Source organism: Mesoplodon mirus, assembly GCF_964341445.2.
Source record: "Mesoplodon mirus genome assembly, chromosome: 11".
In the NCBI taxonomy this organism is placed as follows: Eukaryota; Metazoa; Chordata; class Mammalia; order Artiodactyla; family Ziphiidae; genus Mesoplodon; species Mesoplodon mirus.
Genome location: NC_138987.1, coordinates 69,403,940 through 69,422,277, shown reverse-complemented (window position 1 = coordinate 69,422,277; position 18,338 = coordinate 69,403,940). Strand labels below are relative to the sequence as shown.

Below are 18,338 nucleotides of genomic sequence, written 5' to 3'. Positions count from 1 at the left end.
AGAGGGGTAAACTTCATGAACCAGCTCTTCTCCAGATCACCTTGGAACTTAATCCGATATATATTTTGTGTAATTCTGCCTGCTCTTCTATCTCTATAGCCCTCACCTGCTGACCTCAAAGAGCACATTGTTAAGTTTGAGCCACCATGAAGAATGCGGTTGATGGCTCCAAGGACACGTGCTTGCATTCGTCTGGTGGCTGAGAGATGGAGGTTCCTCTGCCCCAGGGGTGGCTATGGTAGGAGACTGTGGTCCAGTTCCACAAGTTGCCTGTAGCTGCTTGGGACCTTTGTCCTGCATGTCAGTAAATTTTGAGATTAAAAAATTCACGCTACTGGAAGGCATTTTGCCAGCATTCGAATTCAGGATCTGAGGCTGGGCTCTGATTAGGTGACAGAAGAAGGAGGGGCTTACAGTAAGAAGGCTGAGTTGGGAATGACTCCCAGGGAAATCTCTGAGGACTAGAGAGGCCACACGTGGAAGAAGGTGGGAACACATGGCAGACTCCTTCATTTCCTGGAAAAGGGTTACTCCAGGATGGCTCCAGTTCTGTAAGTTTCCTGGAGCTTTGAGCATGAGCTCAGCTGGATTAGCTGGATTAACCATGATATACAAAGAGAAAAAAAAAAAATCCCCTAATTTGAGCCCTCGGGAACCTTTAAAAAGGGCTCTAGGATGGGTTATTTCTCCTGCCAGAAAAACAGGATGTTTTGGCAGTTCTGAAGATCTTTCTAGGACCAGAGGACAGAGCCTTAAAAAAAAAAAAAGTGTTCTAGTAAAAGAGGAAATATTTGATTATTTTAGCCTTAAGGAAAAAGCAAATTAGATCTGAGTTGGCATAATAGCAGGGGGCAAGAGATTTCTGTATGATTTTGAGTTTTATTTGAATAGACATTTAAAAAATGGGCTAGAGTGGTGATGTTCCACTGGCAAGACTTTACTAATGCTATTTGACAGCTGCATATTCTGAGTGCCTGGATTTAAAGAAAGACAAATTTAGGGAAGGCTCTATTAAAGAGCTAACTATAAATATTTATCTCATTTTCACTCATAACCCAATTCTCTACCAGTAAGGTACATCTCATTTAAAGCAAAAAAAAAAAAAAAAAAAAAAAGAAATCAAGGAGGCTAAAATATTACTAGGGGATGACCTAATAGAGATGAAAATGAGATGGGTTAAAATTCAAAAACAGATTTATGCTAATTGAAACAGTTATAAAAATTTGATTCTGCAGTACAATCCATTTAATATACTTTCTTATTGATTAGTGGTGGATGACAGCTCTAGCTAGAACATCCTTGGTAAGGGAATTTCATTCTTTTCAAAGACCTTTAAAGTAGATGCTTACGATATTAAACTATTGTTCCCACAGAAATTATTTTTCTATTGGACTCCAAGTAGGAAGCATACACATTTCAATATCAGTGGGTTGAAACTGACTTATTATGGCAATTATGGATGGAGAGGATAAAGCTCTATCATTAAATTTGGAATGTTGGGAGTTATTTTAGAAACGAGATTGAAAGATTTTTTTTTACAGCTTTAGAGTAGAGAATAAGACTACATGAATAATTTATATAGTCCTAGAAATGTTAATCAAATAGTTTGGACAGTGATATATCTTTCTGTTTTGACTAATTCACTGAGTTCCTGGCCAACTATGATTTTTTTTCCTTTGGTTTTTGGAATGTTTATCGAGGTTCTTGAATTAAAATTCCGTACCAAATGTTAGTTTGTATTGACTGTACAGTGAGTAGGCTGGTGCTGGCAGATGAGGAACTTGCTCCGCCTTCTTGTCATTTTGTGAATGGATTGTGAAGAGTTTGTTCATTTGCTCTTCACTCCACTGAAGCAGATACTCCCAAATATCTGCTATGTTGCAAGACTGTTTTATTTGCATAATGAGAAGAATGGTTTGGGGGAGGGTTGTTTGGGAAATAGGATAATAAGGTACTTTAAAAATAGAAATACTTGGCCTTGTTTGCTTTTTATTCCTGGTATCTTTAGAAACTGTCTTGACTGTGTTGCTTTCCAGCCAAGTCCTTTTTTGGAAAGGGTGATTAAAGGGGCTGGGACTCCATCTGCCTGTTGATCGCCTTGCCGGCACCCTTTTCCTGAGCCCTTCTTGCATTTCCTCTCTCCATCTAGATTGGCTTGACCCTCATAGATTTGTAAAGTGCCACACAGTGCTGTCTTTCTGTCATAGGGCTGCATCTCTTCTGTAGGCAAAAATACTATTCTCTACTGCATCCCAGAGAGAGACTGCCTCCCTCCTTTGCCTTTCTTTTTTGTTGTTCAAAGAACATAGTATATGATACAAACGGTTCCCCATGAAGGAAGAGTGCAGGCATTTCACTTGCATTTCCAGTTAAATGAGAAGCCCTGAAGCACACTGACCTGATGCTGAGCTGGAAAGGGAAGGGGGTGGAGGGCTGAACTGACGGGAAAACATAGCCCTTTGCCTAAAGCTGTAGGTATTGCTCAGTGTTTAGTATTAGATTTATGGAATGGCTCCTCTCCCAGCGTTGTCCCTGCTTTCACAATTTGGTCCTTGGTTGCTATCGAAACAGCCTCACTTTCTAAGCCATTGTGATTATGCAGGGGGAGGAGGCTGTGGCGGGCAGGGGTGCCAGGAGTTGTGAATGACACAGGTTTGCCAGATGACAAGTAGCGGACCTCTGCATCAGGCAAGAGGAATTAAGCTTTGTCACTCCCCGCTGGGACTACCTTTCTCCTGGTATGTGCGCAAGGAATTCATATGCTGCTGCTGCAGCCACCAGAGCAGAGCCCGGAGTACACTTTGCCACGGCAAGCAGTGAGCAAGAATGATAGCTGTCTCTTTTAAATGCCGTTGTCAAATTCTGAGGCGACTTACTAAAGGTACCGTAATTTCCTTGTTATTCACTCTGCGAGTCTGCTGCAGTAGCCTATAAACACAGTTTAATGGTTTTTACTTTCAAATATGACTGCCTTTACAATTTATTGTCAAGCAACAAAGAACTCTGAGATAGGTGTAGATAGATAGAGAGATATGGACTGGTAGACTGGGCTTTGCTTGCTGTCCTTACATCCTGATTGTATTCATGCTGAAATCATGAACCCGGCGTGTGTGTGTGTGTGTGTGTATCTGTGTGTCTGTGTGTCTTTTTTTTCTTAGCAACTTCATTCATTGCTGAAAAGAAAATGCGTTTGTGTCCGGTGCTGAAGTTATCATGGGAACCTGTCATTTTGCATGCTGATTAACTGGGCAAGAAAATTCACGTGTGTGTTACTGTCCTTTCCATGACACACGTGCTAAATGCAGCTGGCAGCTTCAGGACCCACACAGCTGACGAATGCACAGAATCATTGTTTATTCTGTTTATTTCTGACATGAGCTTTTTCCCAGGACAGCTTTAGTTTTTTTGTTTATTTTTTAGAATTGCATGTTCAGAAATGTAGGTAGGTAATTTGAAATGCTTTGGTCTTATGTGCTGTTTGAAGAACTTTATTTGAAAGTAAAAAACCATTGCTTTGGGCTTCCCTGGTGGTGCAGTGGTTGAGAGTCCGCCTGCCGATGCAGGGGACATGGGTTCATGCCCCGGTCCGGGAAGATCCCACATGCTGCGGAGTGGCTGGGCCCGTGAGCCATGGCCGCTGAGCCTGCGCGTCCGGAGCCTGTGCTCCGCAATGGGAGAGGCCACAACAGTGAGAGGCCCGCGTACCGCAAAAAAAAAAAAAAAAAAAACACCATTGCTTTGTATCCTCCCTTCAAGAATTCCTGGCTTGTGATTGTCTCTCTTAGAACTCTAAAATATTAATTAAATCTCTCCGTAATATTTTAAATATGCTTTTCTTTGAAATCACTCTCCGTATGCCATCCCATTTACTTTGTGAGCCTTCTTTTGCAAAGTTAGTGAATGTTGTTTTTAAAAATCTTGCCTTAGGTGCGGATAGATGTGTGAGCTCTTTTGCCTTATTTCCTTTAGATAGAATCTTCTTTAGAGAGAATTTATTATTTTAAAAAACTTCACTCTGAGTAAAAGTGTGTAGCTGCAAATGCCTTTCTTTTGCAGCCTGTGACATGAGTACTGTCAAGTAATTAATGGATGTAATTATGCTCTAGAAGCTCTGCACTTATAAATATGTTAATGGATGCTGTTTCTATCAGTTCAGCTTGACATATCAGAGTTCTTTTATCACCAGCAGTACAGCTAAAAATGCAATTAATATTTTATTTGGCAGAAGAATGAGCACAAAGCAAATAGTGTGGAATAGATCTTGAGTCAATAACAGGAAAGAGAATAAATACTAGAGCCAAACTTACCGAAGGCATTTGCAAGTTGTTTGGATAGCAGAGCAAGTCCTTTGAAAAGGTACTTTGGGAAAAATATAGGAAAGACTATCCATTTTAAATTAGGCTGTTAGCATGGGGTAGTGAATTCTGTTTTGACTTTATCCTCTGCACTTGGTACAAATGTACCATTTCTGTTTATGAATCACTATTAACAGACTATCTTTTATGTGATGGTTTGGGCTAAGACTTAGAAGGTCTCTATTCTAAAAAGTTCTTAGCTGAGTTTAGCATTTACTCATCTTGATGTTAAGAAGTTGATGCTCTTATTAGATTATAACCATAAAACAATTGATATTTTCTATTCATGTGTATCAGAGATTCTTTTACAAATCCTACATACTAGGATGAAAGTGAACCTAAGCAATTTTTAGTTTTTACAAATATTTTTAAACTTTGTCCAGTTTTCTGTGTCTTACGGAAGCATTGCTGTCCGTTAGTGAAAGGAGATTTAAATGTTTACTAAGATAGTTTTAGAAATCTAGATAAATGGGGAAAATATTGATACCTTCTTTGTCATTGCTATTTCACTCCCCCCACCCCAAATCTTTATATCTGTCTGCCTCTTTTCTCTTTGGCATCTGGCTGAAGACTGCCAGTTGATGACTGCAGTAAAATCTCTATGTGGAATCAATTTGCCATCATTCGGTTCCTCTGTGCATTTGACTGGATGTTCAGATGTTGGACAAGATGTGTCTGAGTAATGCACCACCTACCTTGTCATCTCCTTACCGTCCTGTCAAACAAAGTTCAAGTCCCACTAATGCTACCTGTTGTTCCAAACTGGATACATTGAGTTCCAGCACCCCACCCCTACCTGTTGTGCTATTTTTCTTAGGCTGTAGTAATGAAACCAAGAACTATATGTAATTACAATCTTAAATTACGCTTCTTTGGTTTTTTTGGGGTGAGGAGTAATGTGCAGTTACGCACTTGGATGAAGGTTCTTTCCTGCCTTGTCCCCCTCCTCACACAGCTCCCACACCCTCACTCTCCACCCCCAAAGGCATATATTTCTTTATACCCATTGAAGGCTTCACCTAATACACCTCCTCCAGATAGTTACCCCAGTGCCCTGCAACTTGTCTATTAAGAGGAATTAGATTTGCCTAGTTGAAAGTGGTAGGACTTATGAATTTTCTGTGAGTTTTTAGCAAATGCTTCAAGTTCCTTATTGGACCCCTTGTGGCTAGAACCTTGTCCAGCTCTTAGGAGGGGCAGGGAAGATTTGCTTTGTGTTTCTGAGACTACTTTGCTATTTGTGGTTGGTGTCACCCACAAGAAAAAACAATATGGCAATTATAATATCTTTTTGATTCTCTTAAAGAGAAAAGGATGCAATTAAAGGTAAACTATTTTCTACACACACACACAAATTCTTAGTAGTTTACTTGTGTTTTAGGTTTCTTCATTCATTCATCTATTGTCCATTTAACAAATAACTGTTGAGTATCTACTGTGTGTGCCAGGCACTGCCATTTTTGTACTAAAATCCTGGGCTGGGACACTTTATAAGGGTGTCAAGCATTTTAAAATCAATATATTTTTAACAATAAATAAATTGTTCTTTATTTGTGAAATGATTTTTAAAGATCTATAAAATATACACTTTACAGACAAATCCTTTGGTCACCCTGCATAGAAGCATGACCCGCAGGTTTATGGCAGAACATATTTTAGGTGGCCTTAGTACTCTTCAGACTTGGGAATTGAGTCTGTTTTCTTATTAAGGCTTCAAGTGACTGTTTCAATTTGTTTGCCTTATGGACCTCCTACCAAGGTAGATCAAGGAAAAGAAAATAACCTTTTCTTAAAAGTCCTGGTCCTACAGTTAAGATAGGAACTTTGGGCCACTAAGAGACCAAAATGGTCAAAAGTATTCTTTTACATCTAATAATGAAATCTAGAGAAGAGATGCTGTCTTCTGCCTCTGTTCTAACGCCACAGTGAGACCGTCTACTGATTACCTAGCATAGGAGCCAAACCCAAAAATAATGTTTTCCAGACACATTGAACAAAGGAATTTTCTTGAGCAAGTAAAGCTGGGCTTCTTGGCACCTACCTTCACAACTGCTTACCTCTGAGAGCTTGCTTTCTTTGCCAGGGGTTACAGTACCTTAAGAGAGGTGAGTGTGTTCTTGGGGAAGGGAATATATTTTCACAGCTTCTACAGCCATTGTTCTGTTTCTCACGTCATGTTTGTGTCATTTTATTCTCCTTGAAATTGGTTGGCCTCCTCTGCAAAGAATCATTTTCTGTGTGATAACTGGTGTGACCCCACTTCTTTCTCAGGTGCCACTGTTTTTAGTTGGGAGATTGGAATTTCCATGCTCCACTGGTAATGGCATTTTTCTTTCACAAGCTTTCCTCTGTCTACCAAAGTCAACATCAGCCAACTAATATTTACTGACACTCCACAGGGAGCATGCGGCTCTGGTCACCTCTTGTTTTTGGTCTCCATTCATTTTATCTCCCCATCTTCTCTTTACTGGCTCAGGACTCATGTCCAAAAATCTCTGCCTTCACTTTAGTATAGATTTCAAAATCATTTATCATAGCTGGCCTAAGTGTCATTTTATTTTCCTTTTTTTTTTTAATTTTATTTATTTTTGGTTGCGTTGGGTCTCAGTTGCTTCACACAGGCTTTCTCTAGTTGCAGGCGAGCAGGGGCTACTCTTTGTTGCGATGCGCGGGCTTCTCATTGCGGTGGCTTCTCTTGTTGTGGAGCACAGGCTCTAGGTACGCGGGCTTCAGTAGTTGCAGCACACGAGCGCAGTAGTTGTGGCTCGCGGGCTCTAGAGCGCAGGTGCAGTAGCTGTGGCGCACGGGCTTAGTTGCTGCGCGGCATGTGGGATCTTCCCTGACCAGGGCTCGAACCCATGTCCCCTGCATTGGCGGGCAGATTCTCAACCACTGCACCACCAGGGAAGTCCTTCTACTTGCCTTCTCTTCCTCTCTCTTCCCAGACACACATATGGCCTAGAATAGAATGAACGTTCCCTGTCCCTTTCCCATTAGCTTACTCCAGGCAGCCCTGTTGACCTGAGTCCCAGTGGGGCATCTGAGCTTGTGGCTGGCATCCCACTGCCCCCTGCTGTGCACTCTTTCTTTCTTCTTCCTGATTACCCCTCCCAGCCTGGGTATCCTCTCTCCTCTCCTGCTGCCTGGGCATTCCTGGGCCTCACTTTATCCACTGGTGCTGAGCAGGATTAAAAGGCACTTCCTCTCAGTCTCTGCTCCTTACACCCCCGCCCCCAGCATGGAATCATCGTGCTTGAAAGGGAAGGTCAGACATTAATCTAGGACTTGTCTCCTGATGGAACTGCAACTCAACCATTTTAGTCAGCCAGCGATCTTATTCTTAATTCTCTTCAATAAGAACGATCTCACGATGTGTCTGATAACCTTTCAAAGGACCATTTAAGTGAGCTCTGAGTCTTTTTAAACTCTTCGACACTCATCCAACGTTTAAAACTTTTTCTATTCAGAAATTCATCTTCTATGTGTAATCTCCATCAATTTCAACAGTACATTTAATTTTTTTTTTTGGTCTTGATGGAAGAGGAAAAATATTTCCTATGTCTTCCCTTCTGCAATATTCTTTTAATCCAAGGAACTCTGTATCAGCCATTGAGTTCAATGTCATTGTTCTGAATGTGATTGCTCCGCTTTTGATGGCTTCGAATTTTCTGCTCAGGTCCCTCTGCACTTCGCCATCTGTCTGTGTCTAGTCTCCCAGCTCCTCTGGCATTCTCCTCTGATGAGTCCTCATCCACGCCGTGATATGATTCAGAATTGATTATCATCTGGGTTAAGAATATTCTCTCTCCCTGCTGGACCTCATTACTCGCATTTCCCCATCCCCATTTCTTCTGCTAACCCACGCTGTCCTCCTCTGTCAGATGCTGCCATCTGGAACAGCTTGACTGTATCTCTCTACCTCATTAACTTTCCATCCCTTTTCACATCTCACCTGAAAACATATCCTTTCTCCTTTGCCTCTACCTCTTAATTTCATCCCCTTGAAGCTAGTTTACTCATTCATCATTCCAGCCTATAAACTTTTTAAAATTCCATGCCCTTAAAAGCTGTTGCACAAAATAAGATTGTCTTATTTTGTTGAAGTGTCATCAGTTGCTAGGACACGAGCATATTTCTCTCGCAAATGGAGAGACCCCACTTGAATAGGAGAATTCTGCAACTGGATCTCAGGCAAGTCTTGCTGTTCCCCCACAAGTGCTGCTAACTGAGGGGATGGTGATGGATTTCTTGCTCTGCTCCTTGTCCAGTGCTCTGAGGGAGTTCACATGGAACAGCGGCTTGGACCACATTACTCCTAGTGGTCTGAAGCTATTCTTTTGTAAAACTAGCTCGGCTTGTCATAGTTGCCAGGTTTATTTCTCCCCTATCTTCTTGGATGGGAATTGCATGCTGGAAATGCTTTTCCTCCTTCCAGAAGCCACGCATCCTTCTGATGGAGTAACTGGTTATCCTTCATATAACCTCCTATGAACAAGAGTCCAGACTCTCTGATATGATTGCGGCTGTTCAGAGAGGAAAAGCTGGTTCGTTACTGAGAAAAGGAATTCCAATTCAGGATAGGCATTCTCACTTTGGGAAAATGAGACCCAGTGTTTCCTTTTTGCCCCACTTTTTCTAGAGTAGGAAAAGGGGGGTGGAAACCATATATTGATACCTGCTCACCCAGAATATTAAAGGGAAATCAACCAAGGTAATACATCACTAATCCCTCAGTGTTCTACATGGTATAGGGGCAACAGAATTGACTTAGAAGTGAGATGACATGTGATCTTGTCGCAGCTCTTCTGTTTTTACCTGTGTGGCCAAAAAAAAGAACTGAACCTCCCCGTTAAACCTCAGTTTCCTCATCTATAAATTAAAGATCATATGCAAAAGCTTTTATATGGCTTTATGCTCATGTTAGCTATAAGAAAATTGTTTCATTCTAATTTTCTACTGCAATTGATTTGAATTTCTGTCTTAGTCAATTTACTTTATTCTGACAGAAAACATATTTTTGGTAATTCAAGAGAAGGCAAAATATGTATTCTGAAAATTTCTAGGAATATAAGGGAGCAGTCAATGCTTAGATCCTTCTCCTTTTTCTCTCTTTCATTCAGTCAGTCTCTTGGCACTATTCTGCCCATATGTGTGAGAATTGTATGTTCACCTAAAAATTAATCATCTGTGCCTTCTACATCTACAGAAGAAAATATATTGTTGCAAAATTTGTTTGGTAATCACTTTAAAGTTTCAGGACCACATGTCTCTCAAAGAAAAGCCATGCACACTTAGCTTCTTGAAGGATGTTACTTCACCTTTCAAATGCAAAGAGACACTTTGACCTTGCCATTAAAAAAGCAATTGAAACAAAATGGTCTCATATTAAGTCAGTGGTAACCACCTAAATTCAGACAAACCTTCTCAGGCTATTAGAAAATGAGAAAAAGTATTAATTTGTTATTACAATAATAAGAATTACTGTTACTAATTCTTATTAATAATTCAAACTAGATTTTTAAACAGCTGAACATATGAAGAAAGCACAATAATTAAAATTTGTACTGAGTAAATTTTCTACCCAGTTTTCAAAACAAAGATGAATTAAGAGAAAAGGTAAAATCTTACGTCATGTCACTAAAAATACATTGCTGGTGTTATAATGGAAACCTGGAACCTGGTGTGGGGGGCAAGGTGATTTGCAATTTATCCTATTCTATGTGCTTTTTAATAAGAGTTGAAGTTATACTAGATGTGAACCCATATCTTTGCCCTACATTTTCTTCTTAAAATTCTGCCCACTTGTGTGTGTTAGCACACTGTTGTCATAAGATGTTACTGACTCTGTAGTATTCCATTATGTGGATTACCATACTTAACATATCACCCTAGTTTGTTTCCACATTTTCACTCAAATAAATGATGGTGTTGAGTATCTTTAAAGAATTGCTTTGTATCATTTTTTTTTAGCTTCCACATATAAGCAATATCATATGATATCCGTCTTTCTCAGTCTGGCTTACCTCAGTGTGATAATCTCTGGGTCCATCCATGCTGCTGCAGATGGCATTATTTCATTCTTTTTTATGGCTGAGTAATATTCCACTGTATAAATATACCACATCTTCTTTATCTATTCATCTGTCGATGGACATTTAGGTTGCTTCCATGTTTTGGCTATTGTAAATAGTGCTGTAGTGAACATTGGCGTGTATATATCTTCTTGAATTATGGTTTTCTCCAGATATATGCCCAGGAGTGGGATTGCAGGATCATATGATACAAATGAAATTATATATAAAACAGAAATAGGCCCACAAACATAGAAAATAAACTTATGGTTACCAAAGGGAAGGGAGAGAGGGATAAATTAGGAGTTTGGGATTAACATATACACACGATTATATATAAAATAGATAACCAACAAGGACCTACTGTGTAACACAGGGAACTATACTCAGTATTTCATAACAACCTCTAAGGGAAAAGAATCCTTGGTGTTCTAAATTGTTGCCTCAGTATATTTTCACTTTAAAATCTCCTGACACACATCTCCTGAGAAATGTGTTCGGGATATGTACCTCACATGTGTTCTCAAAGGCTTTTTAAAGCTAACAAAGGTGGCAGAAATGTGTTTGGAATACATAGCCCATATGTGTTCTCAAAGGCAGAAAAACAGTGAGGGAAGCAGCATTTGGATGCCATAATATCCAAAAAGTGAAGCAAGGATAATATTTCATACAGGAGAGAGAGAGAGCAGCCTTCAGTGAGAAGGAGAGTGAAAATGAACAGCCATTCAGCTTTTTAAGTGGGTCATCATTGACCTTTGAGAGAACAGTTTCAGCAGAGTAGTGATGTCCACAACCAGATTATAAGGGCTTCAGGCACACCTAAAGGTCATGAGTACACACCACTCTTCGAAGGTGGACAGTGAAGGTGAGGCTATGGCCTGGGAGTAGCCTCTAGGGGTGGAGGGTGGAACCACAGGGAATAGGGAAGGGTATTATGAGATAGAGATGTGGGCATTTTTTTAGGTTTAGAGGAAGGAGCTTGTAGAGAGGTGAAACTTCAAGATGCAAATCAGAGGAGAGATGATTCCAGAGCAAGGCAAGGCAAGGTGAGAGAGAGTGAGGGCCAAATGCAGAGGGAGACCAGCCTGGGCCAGCAGGAGGAATGCCTTCATCATGGAGATGGTACAGCACAGGAAGAAAGCTTTTGAGGTAGACACTAAGAAAGTTAACCTAACTCAACTTTCTTAATAAATTAGAAGGAGATTCTAAAAACTCATACTCTTGTGAGCTCCTAATGTAGGGGTTTCTAAATTTGTCTATGCATTGGAATCACCTGGGAGCTTAAAAATCACCTGTGTCAACCCCAGAGCCTGTGATTTAATTGACTGGGGATGTGGTCTACACTTGGGAATTTTTAAAAATTTCCCAGGTGATTCTGCTTTGCAGGTGCATTTGGGAGCCACCAACCTAACCATTTAGGGAGCCCCATGGGGACATCACACTGGTCCTTGGGAATCAGACATGTTTCCGCCAGAGACAAGCCTGGGATTTTGTTCAGCTGCTGGGAGGGAGAAATTGAGCAGATTCAACTTCCTGTGACCTTGAAGGCAGAGACCATCTGAAAATGGAAATGGAGCCAAAAGAAAGAGACACCAGGTCCCAGTATCATCACCTGAGCCTCTGGTCAAGAACTACCTTAAGTGAGCTCTGATCTCTGCCCTAGACTTCTTCCGTTATGTTAGCCAATAATTTTCCCCAACACCTAAGCTAATTACAGCCAGGTTTGTTTCAGTCACTTGCAATCAAAAGAAGCCTGATATATGGGTGGTAACAGTTGAGCGTACACATTTTGATAACCAGAATTGCTCACGTTCCCCAGAATACCAGTACAACCTCAACAAATCTTGGTCCCCCAGCTCCGTGCTGAGTTATGAGCACCACTGCTCATTTAGGATTTCCTTTGGATCATTTTGTTTAGTGGACCATTGATCAAGTGGACCCCTCCCCCCACTTGGTGGTCCACATCAGCATAAACTAGAAGGAATGTCCAGATAGGGATGGAAAGGAATATTTTTCCATGTGGTTTTTCTGTCTTTACTATCCCAGGAGCTAATTCCTCCCCTCCCCTCCCCACTAAGCAGAAGGTGATTGTTTAATGAATGCTGACATAGACCTACTTACGGTAAAGGATTCCACCCTCATTTGTGTTCTTCAGGAAGTCTGTCACCCCAGCCCCCAGATAGGGGTAGTTGCATGCTAAAGCCAGCTTATACTAGCTTAAAAGAGCCAGTGATTAAATTTTCAAGAGTTTTGTGAGCCAGTTGTTAAACATATCTGTTATTAAACATCATTTTATATAAACTTATGGTTAAATAAATTATATTAAAAACAAAGGTAATAAATGCTCAAACTTCATCACTTCCCAATCATTGCCTAATTATTATTTTACAACATTTTATTCTCTGTACTCTTAAGGTCTAGTGTATCAGTATGGTGGAAATACTATATAATGGTGTGCTACTGTACATTTCTCCCCAATTCCACAGTCAGTGACATCACATTAGTAGCTTGAAATTGGCTATGGTGTGTTTACACCATGGAAATTGGCATACGCAATAAATCAAGGCTTCCTCATAAGCCCCAGAAAGCCAGCTGTTAAACATTTACCAACACACCACTAAATAGGTACCTCTACTGTACGTATTCATAAAACATGTGTAGATGTCTTTCCTTTTGCTTTCCAAGTGGAATTGTGATTGTCCGTTTATCTGTATACAACCATCAGACTATGAATTCCTTGAAATTAATATACATGCTTTACTTATCACTATATCCCCAGCAAATACACAGTATTTGGCGCAACGAAAATGCCCTGTTGAAGGGATAGCGTTAATTTCTAAAGGTCTCCTGGATTAACCAATCTCATGTGTTCATTTTGGACTTGGAATGTTTCAGTTAACTCCTTCCTTTTCTCCAGAGCTCTTGATTTTTGAAAATATTCTTTCAGGTTTTCACATCACATGAGAAAGTAAGCACCAGGACTATTCCAAGGAGCTTCAGCATCCTCTAACACCTGCTGATTTCCCAGTTTCCCTCCTAACAAGAGGGGTGTTCAACATCCTCCTCCTTTCCCTCCTTCTCTGGAAACCTGCTCTGGGCAGTCTAGAGGAAGATTCTGGCAGGAGGCCAGGAACAGCGCCTAGGGGCTGGAGGCTGAAGGACAAACTGTTGTTGAATTCTGCATGACCAAATTCCCAACTGAATTCAATCTGAGGAACATTTAGGACCCCACAGAGTTTCTGATTGAATTGAATTTTTCCCATTCTATAAAGCTAGGGGACCTCATATAGATCAAAGTGAAGTTCATTTATTGCCTTTGTTTTCTAAATGCTTTGTTGGTAAGTTTGGTTCATAAACTGTGAAAATTCAGTTATAAAGTCTCAGAATCAAAAGAGTTTCCAAGAGTATTAATTCCTAATGATATTTTTATGTTGACGATATTTATTTGTTTTAGATGTATGCCTCCCGAATGTTAAAATCTGTATAAGGATTAGGGGCTCAAATCACACTGACCAAAAACTTTCCCTCAGCTACATCCCAAATGTCAACATGAAAGCAAAAAGGGCAGTTCTAAAAATGGAAGTAATGGATGGATATCAAGAGACCAGAGATTTTCAGAAATTTCTGAAAGATGGAAAGTACATAAACCAAAGCAGACATTATAGTCCAGGACAAATACAAGAAAAATGGAATGGGCAGGGGGAGTCATGCTTCCTGGGAGAGGAGGCACAGACAGGCTCCAAATCTGTGTTGATTTGGGAGATCAGGAAGAAGAAGGGGGTAGAAAATAATGTGATTTTTTTTGAAGGATGAAACACCTGGGAAAGTCAACCCCACTCCCCTTTAATCACCTTCCATTACAGTATTGTTCCCTAATCTAAAACTAGAAAACCAGCCTTTTAAGATGTTCCTGGATATGTAGTGATGATGACCCTCAGAGTAAAACCCTCCTCATTTTGGCATGAAGTTAGTGAGGAATAGGCAGGTATAACATGCCTGTTTACCTTACTGTCTGTTCCCAGGCCGAGACCTTCAGGTAAAGCCTGCCAGTTTTCACATCCTGTCATTCTGAGGAAAGGTTGATCGAAGAAATATATCTGTATAATTTGCACTAGCTACTTGTATTAGCAACTTAGTTTTCTATTAATAAATGTAAACTGATAATGACTGACATTTGAGGGCTAACAACTAACTTGAAGAAAGGAGAGGTGATTCAAGAACAAAAGATACACTTTTAAACATTCTAATTATTAACCTCAGAAACATTGAAGAAGGTATAGTATTACATACATAAAACAAGACCAGCTATAATGATAAGGGGGCAAAAATATGCAGAATTGTTAGAATATAAAAATATGACTACTGGGTCTTCCCTGGCAGTCCAGTGGTTAAGACTTCACACTTCCACTGCAGGGGGCATGGGTTCGATCCTGGTTGGGGAACTAAGATCCCACATGCTGCACAGTACAGCCAAAAAAAAAAAAAAAGAAGGAAGATATTTTTTCAAAGTAGGTACATAGAAGATCAATTGGAAAGACACAGAAGCAACCTAAAAAGACATTGGGAGAGTAGAGAGAAAAAGAAATTATAATGGATATGATTGATACAAGTCCCTGAAACAAAAGAAAGTTTTCAGATTGAAAAGGCCCATTGAGCCCTAAGCAAGATGACTGAAGAAAGACCTAAACAAATTCTCTTGAAATTCTAGGACATTATGAAAAAGAGAAGATCCTAAGAGTTTCTCAAGAGAAATAAATATAGACTTCCTATAAAGGAATGAGAGTCAACTTGGTATCAGACTTTTTATTAACACTAGATTCTAGAAGATTTTTTCAATGCTTTCAACGTTTTGAGGAGGTGTGCTTTTAAAACTAGAACTGTCAGTCAAGGGTGAGCATAAAATAAAGACATATTTAGGCATGCAATGATTCAGATGATTTATATCCAACATGCACTTTTAGAAAAAGCTTGCTGAGAAACTTAGGCAAAGAAAAAAATATGTATATGTATCTCTGTCTCTCTCTAAAGAAATTAAAGATGATACAAACAGATGGAGAGATATACCATGTTCTTGGATTGGAAGAATCAATACTGTGAAAATGACTATACTACCCAAAGCAATCTACAGATTCAATGCAATCCCTATCAAATTACCAATGGCACTTTTTATGGAGCTAGAACAAAAAATCTTAAAATTTGTATGGCAACACAAAAGACCCCGAATAGCCAAAGCAGTCTTGAGTGAAAAAAACAGAGCTGGAGGAATCAGACTCCTTGACTTCAGACTATACTACAAAGCTACAGTAATCAAGACAGTATGGTACTGGCACAAAAACAGAAACATAGATCAATGGAACAAGATAGAAAGCCCAGAGATAAACCCACATACCTATGGTCAACTAATCTATGACAAAGGAGGCAAGGGTATACAATGGAGAAAAGACAGTCTCTTCAATAAGTGGTGCTGGGAAAACTGGACAGCTACATGTAAATGAATGAAATTAGAACACTCCCTAACACCATACACAAAAATAAACTCAAACTAGATTAGAGACCTAAATGTAAGACCGGACACTATAAAACTCTTAGAGGAAAACATAGGAAGAACACTCTTTGACATAAATCACAGCAAGATCTTTTTTATCCTCCTCTAGAGTAATGGAAATAAAAACAAAAATAAACAAATGGTACCTAATGAAACTTAAAAGCTTTTGCACAGCAAAGGAAACCATAAACAAGATAAAAAGACAACCCTCAGAATGGGAGAAAATATTTGCAAATGAATCAACGGACAAAGGATTAATCTCCAAAATATATAAACAGCTCATGCAGCTCAATATAAAAAAAACAAACAACCCAATCCAAAAATGGGCAGAAGACCTAAATAGACACTTCTCCAAAGAAGACATACAGATGGCCAAGAAGCACATGAAAAGCTGCTCAACATCACTAATTATTAGAGAAATGCAAATCAAAACTACAATGAGGTATCACCTCACACCAGTTAGAATGGGCACCATCAGAAAATCTACAAACAATAAATGCTGGAGAGGGTGTGGAGAAAAGGGAACCCTCTTGCACTGTTGGTGGGAATGTCAATTGATACAGCCACTATGGAGAACAGTATGGAGGTTCCTTAAAAAACTACAAATAGAACTACCATATGACCCAGCAATCCCACTACTGGGCATATACCCAGAGAAAACCATAATTCAAAAAGAGACATGCACCCCATTTTTCACTGCAGCACTATTTACAATAGCCAGATCATTGAAGCAACCTAAATGCCCATCGACAGATGAATGGATAAAGAAGATGTGGTACGTATATACAATGGAGTATTACTCAGCCATAAAAAGGAACGAAATTGGGTCATTTGTAGAGACGTGGATGGACCTAGAGACTGTCATACAGAGTGAAGTAAGTCAGAAGGAGAAAAACAAATACCGCATGCTAACACAGAGAGAAGTCAGAAAGAGGAAAAGAAATATCGTATATTAACGCATATATGTGGAACCTAGAAGAATGGTACAGATGAGCTGGTTTGCAGGGCAGAAACTGAGGCACAGATGTAGAGAACAAACGTATGGACACCAAGGGGGGAAAGCGGTGGGGTGTGTGTGTGTGTGTGTGATGAATTGGACGACTGGGATTGACATGTATACACTGATGTGTATAAAATTGATGACTAATAAGAACCTGCTGTATAAAAAAAAAGTTCATTTGGTTGAACCCTGAGTGATTGACAGCTGAAACTGAAAACAAATGTGCCATGCTTACCAATGTGAAGCTGTGTTGTCCCTCTTCACCCACTGGACTCTCACTCCCCTTCTATTCCAATTTCATCTGCTTGGAGGATAAGGAGGATTCGTGGTGGGGCCCAGGTCTCTCTGGTCCCAAGGAGGACCAAAGGCAATAAACACTCTGAACTACGGCATGAAGAGAGGGTTTTAAACCTTTATAACTCTGTTGGTTCTGGCACCCAAGTGCCAACCTTCTTGCTTCCATGGGAGAAGAGGCGTCCAAGTATAGCTAACGCAGTTAGGCTAGGGTTCATAGGGGTCACAGTAGGTGAGAGAAGTTTGGACCAACTCAATGTACTTTTTTTGCTGCTTCTATATCTCATGTATAGTAGGAATTGGCATATTATATGCATGTACTTCCCATTCCAATAGTGTCGGGGGGGTTCTCCTAGGAGTTGCGGTAGAAAAGTTGCTTCTACCTCTGGGGTACTGCAACCCTAGCTCTTTGAATTTCAGTGACTGATGATTTTGCTGATTGGAACCTACTGTGGCTTGAATTGTACCCTCATAAAAAAACGTTCGTACCCCCAGGGACGCGGGGCGCGCACGCGGGCGGCACACGACCCCCCCGGCCCACACCTCGGCCGCCGGAGAGTCCTCTCCTGACGGCCGCGGCGGGGAGGACCTGTGGCGCGCGGCGCGGCGCCCCGGCCCCGTGGCGGGGTGGGGAGCGGAGTCTAGGGGTAGAAGGGAGGGGCCTCCCGACTCCCCGCGGGCCCGACCGCCCCGACCCCAAGGCGGACGGGCGATCCCCCATGGGTCTTTAAACCTCTGCGCCGGGACGCGCTAGGTACCTGGAGAGGGGTAGGCGGGCGAGGCTGGGGGGCGGAGCGCCCCACGCTCGCCGCCGCCCTAACACCGACCAACACGCTCTCCGCTCGCGGCCGCCCGCAGCACGCGGGCCTCGGCGCTACCGGCCCGTGACGCGGGGCCCCGGCCGGGCGCAGGGCCGACCACCACACGAGACACCACGGCCACCGCCAGACGACGCCCCCACCATGTCCCCGAAACCAAAAAAAAAAAAAAAAAAAAAAAACTGCATCGCCTGCTTTAGGGATTCCATCACATTATTTTATTTTGCAATGAATGATATTTATATAATCGTAATT

At 40.9% G+C, this 18,338-nt stretch overlaps 1 protein-coding gene across 11 annotated transcripts in view; it reads left to right on the top strand.

Moving 5' to 3' along the window:
- Nucleotides 1–18,338, top strand: part of GRIP1 (glutamate receptor interacting protein 1) — a gene marked incomplete at its 5' end in the record, with an annotated part of 699,088 nt that overhangs the window by 406,155 nt on the left and 274,595 nt on the right. For 4 of the 11 annotated variants that reach the window (XM_082635789.1, XM_082635797.1, XM_082635795.1 and 1 more), the window contains one exon: nucleotides 2,827–2,881. The exons of the other annotated variants lie outside the window; for them this stretch is intronic. In XM_082635789.1, the coding sequence (XP_082491915.1) occupies nucleotides 2,827–2,881 (55 nt within the window). Of the gene's footprint in view, nucleotides 1–2,826; nucleotides 2,882–18,338 lie in introns of those variants that run through there. 11 annotated transcript variants of the gene reach the window in all.